This window comes from Colletes gigas, unplaced genomic scaffold, assembly GCF_013123115.1.
Source record: "Colletes gigas isolate AHSC1104 unplaced genomic scaffold, ASM1312311v1 Colletes_gigas_Sc00007, whole genome shotgun sequence".
Classification (NCBI taxonomy): Eukaryota; Metazoa; Arthropoda; class Insecta; order Hymenoptera; family Colletidae; genus Colletes; species Colletes gigas.
The window spans coordinates 5,601,750-5,619,519 of record NW_025106636.1 but is presented as its reverse complement, the minus strand read 5'-3'; the positions used below and the strand labels follow the sequence as shown (position 1 = coordinate 5,619,519).

Here is a 17,770-nt window from a genome sequence, read left to right as displayed (position 1 = left end):
GATGATGGCTCGCAGGTGTGCTTTCGGTGTACTTACATGGCGATACGGCGTAAGACATTTCGATTTCTGAATTTCATTCGATTCGTTACGTCGTTTCACCTTCGAGTAGTTTTTTGGAAACGCTTCTGACTCCATTGAGACTCAAAGTATAATGATAGTTCGTAGAATTATTCGGTACAGAATATAGGGAGTACTTGAGTTGCTCTAGTCAATATAGCATGCTATAATTATCGTGAGTAGTCAGCTCTAATATTCAAATAGAGGGAAATTCGTCAAGTAGTCACAACTCTAGTATTCGAATATAGTAGAATTCAATAAATAGTCGCAGTAGTACCCAAATACACCAAAATTCGACATGCAGTTTTCACTCGAAAACAAGCAATGTGTCTAGTTCCATCGAGGCTCGTAATTTACCAAGGAACTTTGTGTAGTTTTGGTAAATTATTATGTTCACAATGCAGTGACGAGTCGAGACGTTAAGTCGTTATGAACAGACCACTATAAATTCAGAAGATCGAAGAAAAAGCTGTTACGTGATCAAGTGCATCAAAGTGGAGATCAGTTTAGGGTCACACGAATACGGTAGGATAAAAATCGATTTGACTAAGAAGAGGGCAAAGGAAAGTCCACGTGCAAGGACGTGGCGTCGTTTCTGCAGTAATTACCGACGACCTTGGGGCCCGTTCATCGTTGGAGCCTCCGTGTATTTAGAGGCCGTCGAATTTGGTAGGCAAATGAGCCGAAATTGAGAGCCGCTCACGCGGTTCGACGAGGAGGCAGAGCAACAAGGAAGGATAGAAAGACCAGAATCGCTCGGCAGACGCTTCCCTCCAGTCAAAACACACGGTCCTGAAATCACCGGTAGGCCACAATCATTTCCCCATTATCCAGAAAAGTGGCCAGAAGATTTAACTAAATCAGCCACTCGAGTAACCGTTGTAATGGCCCAGGCTCTCCTACTTCTCGGCCAATCACCACGCAGACACTCCACACTCTAGGCAAACTGTGACCTTTCGTGGCCGATTTATGGCTATTCTGGCTGCCCAAGTTATGGTGTCATTGGTGTAAATATTTTATAGATTTATAAAAATGGTCCAGTACGAATAGTTTATTTACAAAAAGTCGGTAGATACAAGATTCATTGAAGCAACAAACATGTTTTGAGACTTCTAATAGTCTCAGCTCTAGTATTAGAATATTTGAATACAGTAAAATTGACAGATATTTACTGCTCTATCATTCAAATACAGAATACTACGATGACAGCTCTAGTACTCGAATACAGTAGAATCTCATAAGTAGTCACAGCTCTAGTACTCGACTATCATAGAATTCAATAAGTAGTCCCAACTCTAACATTCGAATACCGTAGAATTCAACAAGTAGTTACCGTTCCAGTACTCGAATACCGTAGAATTCAATAAGTAGTCCCAGCTCTAGCGTTCGAATTGAGTGATCCATCTCGAATAGTAATAACAAAATCAAGCAGACGAAGCGATCCAGAGTGTCGCTAACGCCGCGACCAAGTAGTTCCACGACTCGTTAGACTCGAAAGGCGTTGAGAAATAGCGTCTAGTAAACAAGTGATCGCTTATGCCGTTGGAACTACGGCGTGCTAGTAACAATCCCTCATTTCCCTGCAGAATTTCCGGCCGCGGCGATAGCTCTGTCTTCTGATCAGCCGGCGATCGTCTCGGGGTCAATAAAAATTCAGAGCACGCGGTCGGCGCAAAGCGGGCGCGGACGGTCGCGTGACTTCGGCGCACAATTCATCGCGTCCATCCACGGCGCTCAAGACAAAAGGCAATCGTCTGAGCCGATCTCGCGGAGTGTCCGACCGGTTGCCGGGCGCTGATTGGTCGGACACCGGCTACTGGACCCGGTTGACCCCTAACCCCGGCAACTCGCTCGGCTTTATCGTCTGGAATTGCCGTGTTGGTGGCGAGTTGGTACAACAACGCACACGCGTCCGCGCGCTTTATGAGCCGCGTACCCGCACGTGGGAGCGGAATTCTGTGCTGAGCGACAAACAATTGCCGCCAAGTGGCTTAATTGCAGCCAACTAAACAAATGTTCCAACCGTATCTCCCTGGCCGTGCGGCTCTACCCCAGGCCCGGGGCAATTTCTTTCTCTATAGCCCCGGTTCCAGGTCCTCGCGAAGGACAGTTTGAGTTCCCGGACGACTTCTTGCCCCCCTAACGATCCACTCTACTGTTTTTCTCCGCGTACCCTGGTAACGAAAATTGGAGAACTCGTTCGACGATACCAGGCGGTGGGATGACTGTTGATCCACGCGATAAACGTGGATGACTGGTGAACTCTCGACTCCCGTGGACCGGTCGTTGTTCTGTCGTAGGTATACCTCGTCAGGGAGGGTCTATTTTGAGCGTTGCACCGGCAAATGTCGGAACCAGGTGCCTTCTTTCTAGGGAATGCGATTTAAATAGGATTAGGTCAACGTCTCCTGTCCGGCTCCTCAGCAAGTCGCCGATACGTCCAGTTTATTCGGTGACTCGACAATTGCTCTTGAAAGTCAACTGATACGAACTTAGATCTTGAAGTTATTTGTACTTTAATTTACTTCAACTGCTTGAGTGGTTCGATGTTGGTAAAGACTACTTTAGAATGGACGGTAGAACCGTTTAGTCGCCTCGTTGCGCGTTTTCGTGCCGGGGGATCGGTTACGCAAACGTTGAGCGTTTTGGATCAAGACGTTATTCTACGAGTCGCTTTTGGAAGACCTTTCTTCAAATTTAGTTTAGCGTAGAATAGACCATGGCATCGTTTCGGATGTTCTATGATAACTCGTGAGTTGGAAGGTGTTTACGGAGATAGGGCATGAGAGTAACCATGAGAAGGGACTCAGCTAGGAACTCGATGAAACAAGATTACATCGTGGAAGCACATGACCGTATAGTTTATGTAGACCATAAGCTTGTATCGATTTGGTGGAATAGTCCTCCCACTCTGGCTAGTGTCTTTAGTATCGACTGTAGAATCACTTAATTGCTTTCAATGCAGCTTAGGAAGAGCTCTTTGGCTACCCAATACAGTATTGACCTGGGTAGTCGAGACATCAAATCAATCGTCTCCTGAGGTGCCAAGGTGGAAGAGGCAAGACAAAAATATGCAGTCTATGTATACCTAGTGTCTTCAGGATCACCTAGTGAAATCATTGAACACTAACGTATCTTACTATGAACATTTTGGCTACCCAAACATGGTAAGCCTCCACTGAGATTGAAGGTGCCAAAATGGCAGAAGCAAGACAAAGTCATTCGTATACCCAGCCACTACCTTCAGTATAGCTCACCGAAGTCGCAGTAACACATTTTATTATGAACAATATGGCTACCAAAAGTACAACCTGGCCCAAGAGATACAAAGACATTGTCCAGATCCAACTGTAATCTACACAGCTAGTAGGTGGGTAGTATTCGCAAGGATGGGCCTTGACAGCAATGACCAGGCAAAAAAAGGAGACGTCCAGGAGGAAAGAAGAGTAAATCGAGGAAGCGCAAGACCCATGCAGTGGACGTAGGCCACAAGGCTTGTTTCGTCTCCTGGAACGCTCCTCCCAGGACTCTGGCGGCCGTCTCATGAAATCATTAACTCGACGGTTCCTTCTGGCGTTAAACGACGCAGGGACGTAGGCCCCTAGCGCACCGTGCTCTTCCCCTCATTTTTCTCCGGTGCTTCTTGTTGCCGGCCTCGAAGACGAGCACCGCTCCCGGCTCGTTTCTCATTCGGCGCCGTGTGCGTCGTCGTAGGTGTATACGGCCGACTGGTCGCGCGCTCAGCGAGATTCCCATTTATCAGGGTACATCCGCCGGAAGTGGGGCGGCCCGTGCGTAGGTGAGACGAGGAGAAAGAGAGAAGGTGGACAGCCGGACGAGAGAGAAAGCCAGAGGACATTGTTCATTAGTACCTACGAACTCAGGATACCTCAGGCCTCTCGTGACATGATTTACGAGTCGGTTTAGGACCGGCGATCGACCGCAGGCCGGAATCGAGCGAACCTTTCTGGGGATTTTCAAGCGACCGTGCCCTGGACACACTTGGTAGCCCGCGAGGACGACGTTACCGAGTCCTGCACCTCGCGATTTCGGGGAAGATTGCCGGACAGATGGGTAGCGCAACTCTTTGGCTGGTGCATAGCGTTGCGAACCGGTAAGCAGTGAATTCTTTTTTGGGCGTTAATGGACCCACGGACTCATGGGTATTGTCATTATTATACGGGGTGCTCCGGAAATTCGTGGTAGAGACTCTGATCTTTCATAAAATGAGGATGTTCAATGAGTCTAGCTATTAGAGATGAGATAAAAGTGTCATAGATTTAGCCTTGGGTGTTAATGGGGCTACAGACTCATGGGTATTGTCATTGTTATACGGGGTGTCCCGGAAATTCGTGATAGAAACTTTGTTCTTTCTTATCAAGGTTTAATAAGACTATTAGAGATGAGAGTGTTTCATAGGTCTAGATTGTAAATCAATTTATTTCTCTTTTACCTGAAACATGTTGCTATCCCATGAACTTGAGTTGTTCAATGTTTTAGTGTTTTCTTCTTAGATAAACGGGGAGTGGAAACGACTCGTTCGCGTAAGTGTTCCATGTTTTTTTTCTTAAAAATCTGCTCGTATTTCTCGCGTCCCTATGAATTTCAATCACGGTTGTCGCGGCAGAGGCGGGCCACGGAGATTGAATTAATTAAACTTCTGAAACGAATTACTCTTGTTGGGAAACGCTGCCGCCTGATCGATTGAACAGTGTAACCGGTTATGCTTATTGCTGGTAGCGGACGAGCCGCGAGAAAGTTGAACATAAATTGATCCTAATTTTTTAACGTGCGCGATATTTGATTGCAAAATTATTTTCGTGATAAGACCAAGGAAAAATGACAGGCCTGACGGTTGACATTCTTCATTCCGTCGCAACTCCTCTTGAAAATAAAATATTTTAATAGCGATTGCATTACGAAACTATATAGGATAATACGTTAAGATTAAAATTATCGAATAGTTGTCGTTCTCGTGCATATTGAAAAATAGAATAAATGCAACTTCTTTGTAACTCGGTGATTATTTTTAGAAGGCTCTGCACTCTAAACGTGATGAGTATTTCAATGAAGGAACAGGAAACGGACGTCGCGGATCGAAAACGTATCGATAGTAGCTGGAATCGGGTTATATTAAATTCTTAATGAAAGATTCTTAAAATAACTCGCGAAGCTGTAACTCGAGACTGAAGATGCACGTTTCCAGTCAATAAATTTCACCGAATATTAAAACAGAAACTGCGTACAACGCTCGCGACCAGGGTTGATCAAAATCAACTGACAAATAGTTTGACAAATATATTAATTCTTCTTTAATGCTGAAGATTGTTTTGATATTAACAAGCATAAAATTGTATTCCAATTGAACTGTAAAAAGAATTTTATTTGACCCCGATTACTGCACCTTAGGGTTCTAAAATTAACGCCTTGTCGATGTTACATCCACCATAATGATTCCCAAGCGTTGCATTCGTAGATGCTGTATGGACGGTTCTATAGCCTGGCATTAAAAATTTTTTAAGCCGTCTATGTGTGGCATGTGTCCCGGGAAGACCTGCTTCCTTGAAAGACCAGGTATTGAAGATCGTACAAAAGATTCCAACTAAAGGATAAGCAACCCGTTAATCCTAGAACCGTTATAATCTTTCTTTCACGTCTGTCGGTCTTCAACCGAGATTACAACGCATCAATTGCTATTGAAAGGAAAAAATCGTGTTCCGGAGAATATCAATTAAAGCTTGGACTTTTTCCGGGGCTACTAATATTTTTAAACATCGAAACTCGGTATTCGGAAAAAGCAACTTGGTAATTCACATCGTCAACTAGATACCATGCTCATAATCATAATGATCAGTTTTCGAGGTGATTAAGTAATATTGGATCCCAAATGTCTACGATCGATAGTTCTCAGCTTGGAAGTATTTAGAGATACAAATAATTCTCGATTGAGTTTCTTATTTCTGTGGAAGACTATTATAAATTTAGGTAGGGTCCATTTAAAATTGATATTAGCCACCTTATCTCTCAATCGTGTTACGTAAGTTCCCCCTGTGCACGAAGAACCCAACACAATGTGGCGTAGAACAGAAAGCAACCTGTGACTGGTGTTAGATCATCGGCTCAGGTGTACAGACCGAGCAATTTTGACTTTGTGTAGAAACAAAGGGGCCTGTGTAACTGCGTCTACCTCAGTTTGCATCCCAATAACAATGTACCACTTCCACGCGGTCAGGCTTATCTCATCGTTGCACCGTGTGTCATTAACAAAGCCCGATCGACAGATATCTACTCTCGTAACACTGTCACGCGACACAGAATCTTAGTACTGGTCTGAGGGGACTCCCGGGATTAGTCTGCTACTTTCAGTAGGTCTAATTCATGATTGGAACTTGTCGACAGGTGTTGTGTTGTCTCATCATCCGGGAACTGGGAATCCTAGCACCATACTAGGAGTTCATCTAGGTTAGTCTTAGTCCCATCCTGACACTACTCTTTGCCTGCACTCTCAATATTTTAAACTCCTCATGAGTAAGGCTATCTAGCAGGCCCTGCCTTAGACGACTGGACGTTGGGAAGTCGGTCGAGCGCTTGTGAGAGCGCGACCCCTCTGGTGGCGAGCATGGGAGGTGACGCCACAGACACATGTTCCCTTTTCTTTCATCAGTCATATGGTACTAGAATCCTCATACACCCTCCAGATAACTCTTTGTTAGGATCTGGCTACTCATATCAGCAATTATAAATCCTGTCAAACTTATCTCACCCATCATCGATAAACACTGTCCTAGTCCCATCTTGCGACTACTTGCCTTTACTAATCGACTTCTCTCAACAGTTCCCAGCAAACTTCAGCATCAGGGGACATTTTCTTATAATAACGCGTCTTCCCGACTCCCGACGTCCTCTAATTTCGTCGAGCAGCCCCCGAACGGGTGTCCAGCGTCGTGCACGGCACGGTCGGAATGTCTCGGTTGCATCACCGGCGCTTTTTGCGCGGCTCTAGCGCGGTATGCGCGTACAAGTCGACCGCTCGTCGTCCTACAACACCGCTGGACAAAGTTGCGGCCGGTATCAATTGGCCGTGCTCTCCTCGGCGTGTATACCGGTCGACCTTCTGCAGTTGCAACACGAGACCTGACACAGATAGGAGAGCCACAGTCGGGGCCTGTCGGGCCCGGCAATGGCTGTGCACACGCCTTGTGAAATCGACGTACGTTTCATCTGGGGTGAGGTGGGGGGGGATTCTGTTCGACGAAGAGAGGGTCAAACTCTCAAATTTAGTACACCTGAACGACCTCATGATTCTGGAGACGGGATCCTCATCCTTTGACCAACGGTCAGTTGGTTCAGGATCAGGACTAACGACCTCTGGTCGTTTCGTTCAACGCGCTGACTTGACAGAATCCCATGGTTCTTAAGCGTAGAACGATGAAACACCAGATGCAGGACACTGCAAAGATGTTAATGGGCTTTGAAATACGAGGTTTTTTCGTATGTTTGACGCCCGGGAAGAGTTATCGCTCGATAATTTACTTGAATTTTCGATGACGCGCCAAGAGATCGGACTCGAGTTTCAGGAAGTACTTAGGCGCCCGAGATGTTGGCTGATATATACGGTTGCCCGAGAGGCATTAAATGATAGATGGCGCCGAATTAATTCCGCGGAGTTGCAAGCGTAAATACACGAAAGTTTCTTATTCTATGACGTCGGTGTTAGGCCTGAGTTACCATCGACACATTAATCGATCGTGATGGATTTATTGCAAGATAAGATTCAACGCGATCTTACTCATAAATCTAGACCAAATAATTTGCATTCGGAAGCGGGGTGATGAAATGATTATTAATGTACCAGGTTCCATCGTGAGTATCCTCTGATCTTTTGCAAAAACATCAAGTCATAGTCAAGCTTTGATTCCGGAGTTTCGTCTCACCCTTTCGCCTCCCAGTTTGGGGCAAATGGTCGGGATCGCCGGTGACATCGATGCCTGGGCAGATTCGACAAAGTTGCGTTCGGTTTTCCCGCGAAGAAGTCCGCGCGCTGAATTACGCTATTGATCCGGCATTCCCGACGTGCCTCGATCCCGTCTCCCACAGCACGTCGTCGAGCCGAGGCGTAAGTAATTTGCGTTCAGACGAACCGCAAGCCGCTGGCAGCTCTCGATCCGGGACAATAAAGTCCACGGCCGTTCCGTGGGTGTACGGAAAGTCTCTCTCGGTGTGTTTTTCTGTGGCGCAACTGCGAAGACAATCGCGACTCTATGGTACCCCAGTCGGACGCCGCGTGCACGGCTGACCGCGGGATTGATAAGTTCGCCCGACTTGCGGCGTCTCAATTTTTCAATAATCCAACGATCGAGACGCAGAACCGCTCCACGAGGGTTTTCTAATTTATACCGGTGCTCGATGATTCGCATTTCAGCTCAATTGCGTCCCAACCTTGCTCGTGTTCACGAAATGAAAGCTACTAGGCTCTGTTAAACTTCCCTCACGAGGTAAAAATCGTTTGCCCGCTTTCATGTGACTTTACCCCGGATTCAAGTAACAAAACCACACCAATGTTGTATCTACATAGTTAGTGATCGATTATCAGTGTCATATTTATTGCCATTTCAGGTGAAATGGCGATTTCACTTAAAATCGACTGGAACCGTCAGAGCTAGGGAAGCAAACTTGCGTATAATTGTGTTCGTGTTTGATTTAATTTGTAGTAGAGTAATTCTGCCCAAAATACAGTACTCTTCTCCAAAGAAAATGGTCTCCACAACTCATAACTAACGAACTCTTTGCATCTTGTTGCAGGAAAACATCTCAACGCCGGAACCAGCCGACATATCGGAGGACGATCACTACTCGAGTAAGCAAAACTTTCCATCTGCCATTTTCATAAACCTAGTCGTCTCTCTGTTCGCATCGCGGGGTATCGAATCATTTTCTTGCGACCCTTGGACCACCTTTTAGCAACGCGTGTCCGAATTTTTAGAATTTTTTACTTCGTATGGCAAGGGAAGCTTCTCGAAGGGCGTATATTCTCAGGCACGAATTCTAAGATGGAAATTGAATCGGTAGCTTCGGGAGAATCTTGAAAAATTTCTTGAAATTCTTCGAGGATCCTTTAGAAATATCCCAGACGCCTTTGAGGCCTGGAAATTCTTGAAAATCGTGCAAAGTTGACGATCCCTGAAAGTCTAGCAAGTTTCAATGGCGACATAGAATTAAATCCGTGCTTCTATGGTTGACAATGGTGACGTTATCGGTTGCGTTAGGGCTCTTCAATGGCGTCCATTGGCATTCACACTTCAGTGAAGTTCACTCTTCTTCCTCAGGCTGGTGGCTACCGTCGTTGTGCCGTTTCATGAAACCAGACACGGTCGACAATGTTTCGACTGTACTTTGAACATTCAAGTGTTGCGTCAAACGTGCATTCGATACGATGCTAGATCAGGATCTGTACGCGTGGATCGTCCCTATGCATTGAAACTCTAGGTTTCCTATTTCGTCTCCCCATTCACTATACTTTTCACCCGTTTGCTTCCTCGGTATTACCTCTTCCTTAAAATAAACAAAATTCCTTCCACTGTGTGGTTGGTTACCCCAAGATGACACTAGGATCATCTATGTTTCTCTTTATCACTAGTTAGTTTCTTTATAAAGGGTTAGATACAAGTAGTAAATAAGTAGCCACCCGTACACTTAAGTGAAAATAAGTGAACAAATACAAATACAACTATAGTTGCTGCCTTCTCTTTCGATTCCAAGTCAAAGTGCTTGTTATTCTCGTTTTTGCAAATTGAAAGCTGTGGAGGCTTCCAATGTGCCAATAAAAATAGCTAAAACTGGATTTGACGTTGGCGAGCCTCAGCGACAGACGACTGAGAGTGTCGAACTTAGCAGTCGCAGTCGAAGCGTTGAACGCTCGGTGTTCGTTGTCCTTTAGACGGGGTCGGGTCGCGGCCGTTTCGGGAATCTGACCCAAATCCAATGGCGGCGTCGCGTTTCTGCATTATTGAACGGGCTGAATGATTTAGACGTCACGTCGTTCCCGTCACCCGCCAACTTTATCCGGTTGCTAATAAATCTCTCTCCGCTTTCGTCCTGGCGCGGCTCGAGAGCTCTTCTACGTGTCACTGCTAACTCTCTCGCTCGGATGAATCGACGCTGCAAACCGGAGGGAAATCTGGAGAGCAACGAGCTACTCAGCCGATCGCGGATGAATTTCGCGGCAGAAACCGGTGATGGGGTGCTTATCGATCATCCGCGGTGACGCATTTCGACTTACAGTAATTCCCACTCTCGTGCGACTATTTTTATGCCCGGCTCGAATCGTCCAACCGTACCCGGTTTTATGTTTCTCGATCTTTCGACGCGTCTTTGTTGGTCCCAGTTCGAGACAAAAATTTCATGTTCGCGAAATGTAAGCTACCAGTTTCTATCAACTTTCCTTCGAGGTAAAAATCCTTAGCTCGCTTTCAAGTTACTATTCATACCCCGGATTCAAGCAACTAAACCACACTCAAATGTACATATTTACATAGTATTAGTGATCGATCATTACTATCACATTTTTTGGCATAATCGAGATGAAAATCACTATGCTTCCAGGAGAAATGGCGATTTCACTTAAAAGCGACTAGAATCTTCAGCTATCGTTAGACTTAATTTTCTATTATCGTACCAAGACAGGTTTATATTAAGATTCTGTGTAACTTAGGCATGGGTCAGATCCAATACGAGTTAATTCACGTTAATATTTGTGTTAGTATAATCCTCAGCCATTGTTTGACCAGTTAATTTCCTGTTATCGTCCTAACAATGAGGTTTACATCGAAGGACATTGTATCTGAGTTAGTCGTGCACGAAACTGTTTAATTCTTTTTATTCGGATTTCATTGATCGTGCCAAACGTGTTGGATACAAGTTTCGATAAAGACGACCTGGGCTCTGTCCACGTTACGATTGACCACCGTGTTTATTAACATGCACCAACACTTCAACCTCGTAATCTCGTTACCGTGGCCTCTTACATGAAAGAGCGAGACGCACTCGCGCCTTGCGCGCGATGACGTTGCCTCGCGGTTCCGAGAATCGAGCGATTAATCAAACGAAGATCTTCGCGCCGCCATTACGTCCTCCTTCGAGCTGATCCCGCAGCTCTTCGATCGGATGATTTCATTCTCTACACGTTCGCGTAAACGAAAAGTGACAGACTACATGACACGTACCCACAATTCAAAATTTGAAAAAAGACAAATTATATAAAATACGACTTCGACGCTTTGCTCGATTTATTTATACCTATCTCGAAAGGTAACATGAATTTTTCTATGCAAAAATTGTTCCTATACGATCCGGAAGTCTGTGAGTTTGTGATTTCCTTATAACTACTACTACGGTTGTCCAATTCGGTTGAAATTTTATTCAGTCACTGTTCGTGCTTCAACAATACGTATAGGATACCTAATTTGCGGAAATATTAGTTATAATAAATCTGATAACCTTAGCTGAAATGAAGCATAGCAATCGATATTATTTCTTCTAAATGCGATTGCATAATAGTGGAATTATTTCCAGTATAAAATCAAGTAAATAAACAAACGAATTCGGTTAATTCCAGTGATGAATTTAACCGACGCACTTTTTCCCCGGCAGTATCTAAAACTCGATCGATTGTTATTTACGAGCGACTGTCGAACCATAGCAATTTCACGGTAGGTTCAATGAGCCTGCCCACGCCAAAATCTTTCACCAGGAAATTTCGCGCGGAACTTGTTCGCCTTCTGCTGTCGGATACGAGAGTCTGTACTCATACGAGACGAAACGGGATCGATAATCGAGTGCGTGCACAATCGAGATGGGGTCGTACCCATTGGGCATGAGGTTTTAATTGACACTCGACGAACTCACTGTCGCACTTGTGCGCCACGTTTACCGCGCCCCTATAGCGCTTCCTTTACGTAACGCGCGCAACACACCTCGATTTTTATTGTTGTTCGTTGGAGAAATTAATCGAACAGCTAATCTCGGAATAAAATACTAATTAAATATAAAATAACAGACTAAAAAATAATTTTATTTGTCCTCCACTTCGAAATGAGAAAATGGCCCTGTCGTTAGAAGTTTAAAATCCTACGAATTGCATTTTCGGATTCAACAGAATTTGTACAGGACATTTTGTTGAAATAGTCGCCGCGTCTAGTCGAAGGAAAGGCACGATTGTCACGCGCGATATTGTTCGGAATTTTATACAACGTCCCGAATCACGGCGGTCGATAAAATTCCGTTCGAGCACCCTTAATCACTCTTTGTTCGGGATTAAAACGTATCGTCGATCGAATGAAAATTCGGGAGCGGCTGGTTAGCGCGCGATCGGCGACGGAACTGTTAACGTATCCGTGTTTTCGCGCGAACGGGCTCGAGAATTCGACGGATGTCGGCGAATTTCGATAGTTGCACCTGTTGCGTCGTCGAACGTGAACCGTTTGAAGACGGGCACGTAGATCGATCGACGTACGGGACAACGTCGACGATGGTAAGGAACTCTCTCGTATGAGCGAAGGACTCTGTCGAACATCTGGCATGGACTTTGCGAATTGTTATCAGCTCGGAGTTATTCGATCGGTGTCATAAAAATGTCAAAGTCACTTGTGGCCCGGCGAACAGGATCGTGGAGGTTGGAATTTACGATAGCGCGACTTGCGGATACTAGAGACACCATTTCTCAACGCGTGTTTATATTTGTATGGAAACAAATTTTTAGAGACTGGAGTACATTGCTTTCGTACGATTTTGGAAAATAAATTCTTTGGAAATCTAGTGGACATACTTTCGATAATGGCATCTCGATAAGTGATAGAGAAATCTACTATACGACGATTTTATCAGTTACTAGAATTTTCAGTAGCAATGTAGAATAGAAAAATATTTAGCAATTTTAGAGTGTAAGACATAGTAAATTGTAAAGTCTGCATCATCCTCGCCATTTCAACACACTTCACGACAGTCCAATCGACAATAAACAAGAGCACGTACCTCTAGAATGCAGTAAAACCTCGGTGAATGCAAATAAGTAATAATTCAATAAGAAGTCATATTTACTTAGTATATCAGTACTACTTATATCCATTTCCAACTTCGTTGCTAAGCAACTCACCCAGTTCTACTCCCAGCTTCATTGGTTGCTAAGCAACACCCTCGTTTCTACTTCCAACTTCACTCGTTGCCAAGCAACTTCCCCAGTTCTACTCCCAGCTTCATTGGTTGCTAAGCAACACCCTCGTTTCTACTCCCAACTTCACTCGTTGCTAAGCAACCTTCCTGTTCTACTTCCAACTTCATTCGTTGCTAAGCAACCACTGCACTGGTCAAGAAAGTGCAAGAAAAGAGGTTCCCGTGCAATTATCTAGGTTCTACTGTACTGCTTAACAACGACACCAAGTGTTCTCCGTCTCTCACGAACATTTCCTTCCCAAAACGAAACTTGGCGCCCAAATTCGCACAAAGCCGCCTCAAACCACGTCCAGTAGTAAACAAAATGAAGCCATTGATCACCAAACGTAGACAAACAGTTGCATATTTGTCTGTATCACGTAAACAGTATCGATAGCACCACGTCCAAGCGAACCCCCCATATCGAGTCGCACCACCACAAAACCGTAGAAGCGAGTCCGATTCTACCCCCTCCATCGGCACTAATTCACCGTGTTAATCATGCCCTGAAACCAATTGGCACTTTTAATTTCGGCAGGCGCGCTCATGAAAGACGCGGATAAGCTGAAGCTGATGCTGCTCGCGTGGAATTATAATCTTCAACAGCAGGCTCAGGCTCAGGCTCAGGCCCAGGCCCAGGTACAGGCTCAGGCGGCCAACGCGGCCCTCTCGCCAAATAACTCCTCGACAACCACGGCCACCACCGTTGGCACACCTGTCACCAGTCAATCGGCTATTTCCACGGCAAACAACACCATTAACAACTCCACACTTACAGGTAACGCCTTATCTTCATCGATCGACGGGAATTTCCGGTCCATCGTCGTTTTTTAAACGCTTCCACGGACCGCGGATCGTGTTTTTAACCGCTCGGGGGGTTTGCTTTTACGATTGGTTGCCCTGCTGGTAGAGGGGAATGACGTGGTTTTTGTTAAGCAGGCGGTATATCGGTACATAGTAAAAACAAAATTTTTTTTCATTTTATTTGCTCCTTACATTCGTCGAACCTAAGAGGCCTCCATTATATGACCCTTGGTTTTAGTCATACATGGAAATAATTACACGAATTAAGTGTAAATAGATTACGTGGTTATTATAGTTTTTAGATTATTGATGCGTTATTTATAATCAAATTTTAGTTTTCAGGTTATTGAAAGTCAATTGATATCTTAATTAGTGTCTTGAATTTTATCTTTTAAAACGCGAATCTACGTCGACGGAGGCGGAATGTTCGTCGAGGCTCCGCGCTGATGAAATCCCGGGCGCAAGCTGAAAGGGTTACCGTCATGGCGGACGCGTAAACGCAGAGACTTCAATGCTCAACTTTCGCGTCCTTCTCCGACGACGAGTGAATTGCAGGTTTCGCGGGGCCAAGGTGTACCGGCTATTTAGCTCGTGCGAGTTTTGTCGTCGCGCTCGACGTGACTAATGGACTGTCGGACCCGTGACGTTGCCGCGTAGGAAATTCAGAGTACGCCTTCTTTGGCCCTCGAAACCGAGGCGAGACGAGCCGATTCGGTGACGCATTCCGCCGTGTTAATCGTCAGTGATTAACGCCGTCAATTAACGCTGCCCCATTATATCGTCGCGTCGAACATCGTATTCTAATACAGAGCATCGTAAAGAATACCATTTTAAATCATTTTTAAACAGAATATAATTCTATATTTTGTATTTAAAATGTGGTCAAACAGCCAACCTTAGTTTATTTTTCATAATATATTTGTATGGCTTGTGTGTTATTTGTTGAATTTTGATTTTTGAGTATGGTCATTTTCTTATACTTCTTACATTAACTGAGTTTTACTCGAATAGAAATGTAAATCTCCTTTCATTATAGTTTACTTAAATTTTATTACAGTAATACTGTACTTGGTTCACACAACACGATTGCAATATGAAAACTTCGACCGAAATTCAGACGTACATCCGAGATTCTCGAACCAACCGAGATCTCGGTTGCATCCGACATATTCGTATCCACTTTTTATCCGAAATTCTCATCAAAAATGAAATCCAGATTCACATTCAAGACTCCGATTCTAGATTCTCAGTCCCATCCACGATTATAAACACAGAAGTGAGTGTGCCCTCAAGTTGAGAATTTCTGGTTGAAGGGGTTAATCTGGTCGCGCGGCAGGTCAGAAACCCTTTTCTTTTCCGCGGTCCCCGGTGCCAAAAGTGGTTCAGTTAGGCAAAATTGCGGAAGGATAATTCACCGTTGCCCTCTGCCCCCTCTGTCCTCCCCCCTCCGACCATCATCCGCCGCGGCAGCTATTCGAAACTGGTTTCGAAGCGGGCCTCTGCATCTCGGACGTGATCATTGCGTAATGAACCAGCCGGCGTAGACGCGATGGTACGCTCGCAACCAGACCCGCGGATCGTCCAATCTCTTGCCTCCCCCTTTCACCCCCCACCTCCCCTACTCCGCGAGCCACTGTTCCCCTCTCCACCGCGTTCGTACGGCGTGGCGCTGACGGCGATGACCAGCGAAGAGTTCGCGTCTCGCGCCGGGACTCCCCGTTCGCTCGTTCCTGGACGCGCGCGCGTTTCGCAAATCGATTTCGCGATAAACGGCCGCGCGTTCGTCGGTTTTACGATCGCGTCAGGAAATTCGCCCAGGAAAATGGCGGGCCGTATTTCTCCGCGGTTTACCGTTGTTCCGTTTCGTTCTGCGTCTTTTCTCCTACCCCTCGCGCCCGCTCCACCGGCGCCCGTTAATTGAAACGTTCAACGCTCGTGTTCGAGGGTTCGTAATACATTTTTCAAGCCTTGTTTCTCCCAGCTATCATTAAACCACCGTAACTATATTTAGTTTTAGAGGAGACTCACCGTCGAACGTCGTGGACGGGATAGAAATTGAAAGGAGAATCGCAATGAGCGTAAACGTCTCGATCTGGTTTAGGGAATCGTTAAACGAGGTTGAATTAGATCCAAATTTTGCTTTATATCTCAGCAGTGATCAGAAAATCCTAAATTTATGTACATTAAAAAATGAAAGAAATATTTGGTAGAAAGCTATTCCTTCCGACACGAAAGAAATAATTCCCCCAACACGACGAATAAATCTCCGTCCCGTCATCGTTGCGATTATCTGAATTTTTAATCAGTTAATATGCTCCTTGCCATGCTCAGAATGCACCTTAACGGTAAAGAATCTTTATTCAGCGACGTTTGCCAAAGAGAACGCGTATTGCATGGCCGGCGACTCCTCTCGCAGCGATGGGCAAATCTGATTTTACACAACGAAAGCAATTTTCTCGTATCGTCTTAATTTGTTTACGAAGGATCTTATCAACGTAATTTCTTACGCGAGTTATCATAACATTTCGCTTGTTATATGAAAATAAGAATAATTTTCATACGTAATGGTCGTTGCCAGTCATACATTCAAACCGGTTTCGACCTCTGGTCGGTGTTTCGTTCGTTTTTTATACCTTTTTGACTTTTTTCACCCCTGGCGAAGACAACTGACATTAAACGGGTGGATCACTATCGTTACATTTTAAATTCATACTATCAGGGTCTGTCTCTCAAAAATTGTGATAAAATAAAATATTTTCGCGTTTCTCAAAATATCGAAATATTATTATCACCGTTTTTTTCGGCCAAACTCGGCGGCATTTATTAATGATCCGTGGAAATTAATCCGCGGGAAACGTCGGGCTCTCAAAAGGAGGCATTCAAAGGGTGGTGGGATGCAGTAGAAACGCGCGGATCATTCCGTCATCGTAAATGTCACTGACCATTAGGCGAGGGGATCGTCTGTTTTTCAGAAAGGTGAATTCTCACGGGAGATTCAAAACCGAGATACGGTTGCGAAATGAAAGTTCATGCACGTTTTCCTGGCGATCTTTTCAGCGCGATCCAGACGCGGAATGGGAAGCCTTTATCGGGAAATCGATTTTGCGAAACGCTTTTAATCGAAAGAGGATCCGACTGCCGACCGGAAAGGTTGGACCGAAAATCATTTGTTCGTGCCAGAAGATATCCAGTTACGGTGAAATTCGAATAATCGTCAAAATGAATCTCGAATTCGAAACGTATAGTGATTTTTTTATTAGGTACAGATCCAGAAGGTATATTTTTTTAACCTCGTATTGCACTCGAAATTTGTAACTTATTTATTTTAATTGTTCGAAGAGGATTAGTTATTTAATAATACGAGTGTGTTATCGAAACCATTTGTGAAACTTTAAAGAATACAGTTATTTTATGTAATATACAGTGTAACGCGTAGTACTAGAATAATTTATGATACCAGACACAGAAACCTTTTTGAATATTTATAGTATGCATACGTACTAATCTTTTCATACGAAATGAAACATTTCTGATACGTATCTTTAAGCACAATAATATACGTATCATAAATATTTATAAAAGTATCAGTGCTTAAAATGCAAAATATTCAGAGTTGTCGTTTGGGACTGGAATGAATCCATTAAAATTAAAATTGGCTAATCTATATTTGATTTGACGAAGAATAAATCACAGAATAGGAAGA

At 44.5% G+C, this 17,770-nt stretch overlaps 1 protein-coding gene across 5 annotated transcripts in view; it reads left to right on the top strand.

The window, feature by feature from the left end:
* Nucleotides 1–17,770, top strand: part of LOC122396184 (nucleolar protein 4-like) — a 102,399-nt gene that overhangs the window by 57,565 nt on the left and 27,064 nt on the right. For all 5 annotated transcript variants that reach the window (XM_043394358.1, XM_043394357.1, XM_043394355.1 and 2 more), the window contains 2 exons: nt 8,860–8,914; nt 13,802–14,041. In XM_043394358.1, the coding sequence (XP_043250293.1) occupies nt 8,860–8,914; nt 13,802–14,041 (295 nt within the window). The remainder of the gene's footprint in view (nt 1–8,859; nt 8,915–13,801; nt 14,042–17,770) is intronic.